At 44.6% G+C, this 2,663-nt stretch overlaps 1 protein-coding gene across 2 annotated transcripts in view; it reads right to left on the reverse strand.

The window, feature by feature from the left end:
* The window catches only part of LOC119331922 (uncharacterized aarF domain-containing protein kinase At5g05200, chloroplastic), a 7,898-nt gene extending 5,405 nt beyond the window's left edge, over nucleotides 1-2,493 (reverse strand). Inside the window, exons 1-5 of one of the 2 annotated variants that reach the window (XR_005160712.1) lie at nucleotides 2,317-2,493; nucleotides 2,015-2,141; nucleotides 1,577-1,719; nucleotides 690-803; nucleotides 75-269 (exon numbers count right to left, since the gene is read on the reverse strand). Coding sequence is in view for 1 of the 2 variants with exons in the window: in XM_037605098.1 (XP_037460995.1) it covers nucleotides 74-269; nucleotides 690-803; nucleotides 1,577-1,719; nucleotides 2,015-2,141; nucleotides 2,317-2,391 (655 nt within the window). In the remaining variant the exon portion in view is untranslated. Of the gene's footprint in view, nucleotides 1-73; nucleotides 270-689; nucleotides 804-1,576; nucleotides 1,720-2,014; nucleotides 2,142-2,316 lie in introns of both variants that reach the window. The other variant, XM_037605098.1, reaches the window with a different exon arrangement.
* Between the last annotated feature and the right edge of the window lie 170 nt (nucleotides 2,494-2,663).

Here is a 2,663-nt window from a genome sequence, read left to right on the forward strand (position 1 = left end):
TGAACCTGGATGATAATAAAGATACCTCAATACTTTGATGCTAGACTGAAGAAGGCAATTCAGATGCTCCCAACAGAAACCTGTGCTATTGAAGCAGATGCTATTGGCACGGGATCAATGTACTCATAGACACTATCCAATGGCCGCTGCAACTCCTCACGCAATATCGACTCGATCTCGCTATAAGGAACAGGTGGTGCTCGGTCAAAACAATTCTGGAATTCTTCAACATATTCTGCAGGAAAGAAAGTCGGTGCAGACGCTATGAACTGCACAATCACGCAGTCAGTTGACTATGCAGGCCAAGTAATCAGACACAGCATATGATTATGAACAGAAAAAATACTTAGTAGACACCCTCTCCGCACCTGCCCCAAACACCACCCCCAAAAAGGTCATGTGCTCTCAAATTTTCCATATGGTACCCTTCAAAACTCTAACCATCATTAGAAATTTAGATGGATGGCGTGTGAATATGAATTCTTAGTTGTACAACTTAGGCCCTGTTTGGTGGGCTTCCATAGTGGCTTCCCGTGAAAAAAGCTGAAACCAACAAAACACCCTTTTTCTGAGACCCGCTTCAGCTGAATTTCTTTTCTGACGCATAGGTATACATGTGAGGACATGCTATTAATTCTGGCGTAAACCTTATCTCTTGATGGTAGTATAAAGTATGAACATGCCCTTACCTGACCTAGCTTGATATAAGTTGCACCCATGCGTTCAAAAAGCCTTCTGAGGTAAAGAGGAGAAAGCAAACCAAGCCGCATCTGAGCTGGAATTCCTTCTGATGTGTTAGCTGTCTGCATTAGATTGACAACACGGTAATATAAAAAAGTCTGCTGAAACAACCAAGACCACTAATAGCTGCATCAGTTAAAACTGATAATTGTTCAAAACCAACCCAAAGCAAACATCACCATCTTCTATAAAGAGTAGGCCTCAATACAACAATATCTTATACTCTTCCTTACAAGTTGCAACCTAACCCAACTCAACCCACCAGTACTTCAGCAGTTTGATGTTAAACCTATCAATGCCCTCTGTGACCCTTTGGGGGTCCTCAATATGCCTGCATACGCCTGTGCAAGCACATATGTGGGGCATGCACATGCAGAGATATTTCGTCCATATCAGAACAAGAGTTTCATAAATTTATAATTAGTTTTGTTTTCAAAAAAATATATCATTAGGTATAGAGCAAGTAATTCATGAAAGGTTTTCAATTGATGTAAGCTATCATCAATGGTTAGTAAATTTGATCCATAATAACCTATTTACATAAACAAAAGAAAAGATCGGAGAAAACTAGAATGTACAATGAGAGAATGGCATTGTGACTAGAATAAACTACAAAGGATTGAATGAATCCATGCGTGCTCATCTTTGTTAGTGTTATTATCAGTTATGCTTGTATTATTAGTTACATGCCACCAAATGCATCAGAAAACAAACTATATTAATGAGTCTACACTGTGTGGCTTGTCACCTTTTTTAAATGTACGAAGAGCATTTATATTTTCATTCATACCAAGATTTACAGAAATAACAGAAGAAGAATAAAACGAGCAACAACCTTCGAGAAGTCGTTTAGCCACTCCCCACCAACCCCAAGGAGAGCTTGGATCCCTTGTGCCATCCTAAAGGCACCTCGAGGCCCTGTGCTAATCGACGTCTGGAGAAGATCCTCGACTAATTTCGGCAATTCACCAGCTCTATCTGCAATTGGACAAAAATTGGAAACCTCTAAGGTAAGTTTTTCAGACAATAGCAAACTGAACTCCACACATTCAACCCATGTCCATGTATTACTCCATCACCAAATTGCCCTTAGTACCACTTATCCACCTCACACATAGTCACCAACATCACACCAAAACTACAACCCTCGCCAGAACCACAAAACATATCTATGTCCATTTTCGTATCACTCGTATGGAAAATACCTAGCCATTTCTGCATGGAATGAAATATTCAGATTCACAGACGCCGCCATTAGTAGTCATTAAATTACCTTGGAGCCGACTGGAGAAGTCTTGTGGCTGGGAGGAATAGCGCGCGAAAACCCGGACCCGTCGTCTCCAATCCCGTCCGGCCCCGAGCGCGCCCACCCTCAACGAACCTCCCCCACCGGCTGGAACCTGCCACAAGCCAATAAACCCCCGAATTAGTTCGAGACGGACTCCGTTACGCAACAGAACCCAAAACTCAAGCTCGCGTCAAAGCGAGTCCGGAGACGGTGGAGGCATGCTCCTGCAATTGCGGAGGGGAGGCCGGGGGGATGAGATGGGGGGCGAGAGGTTGGGGGCAGCCGACCTGAGGGAGTCGGTGGTGGTGGATGAGGAGAGGGGAGCGAGAAGCGGTGCCCCTAGCGGCCGCCGTCGCTGCCATCAGTGGATGGCTGGGTCGCCGGCGAGGGGGACGAAGTAGACAAGCGTACGCGTGTGAGGTGTGAAGTGTGATGAAGCGTGGGGCACGGCGTGCATTTGCTGGCCTTCAACGGGGTGTATGGGAGAAGGGTGCGATACGTGTAGCTGGTCTTTAGCTCAAAAAAATGATACTATGTTTTTTTTTCCAGAAAAATTGATAGGTTTTTAGGGCATCTTCAACGGCGACCCGCAAATTTTCTCTCGTATCCATTCTCGGACAGGGAAACCAGTCCG

This window comes from Triticum dicoccoides, chromosome 7A (genome assembly GCF_002162155.2).
Source record: "Triticum dicoccoides isolate Atlit2015 ecotype Zavitan chromosome 7A, WEW_v2.0, whole genome shotgun sequence".
Taxonomy (NCBI): Eukaryota; Viridiplantae; Streptophyta; class Magnoliopsida; order Poales; family Poaceae; genus Triticum; species Triticum dicoccoides.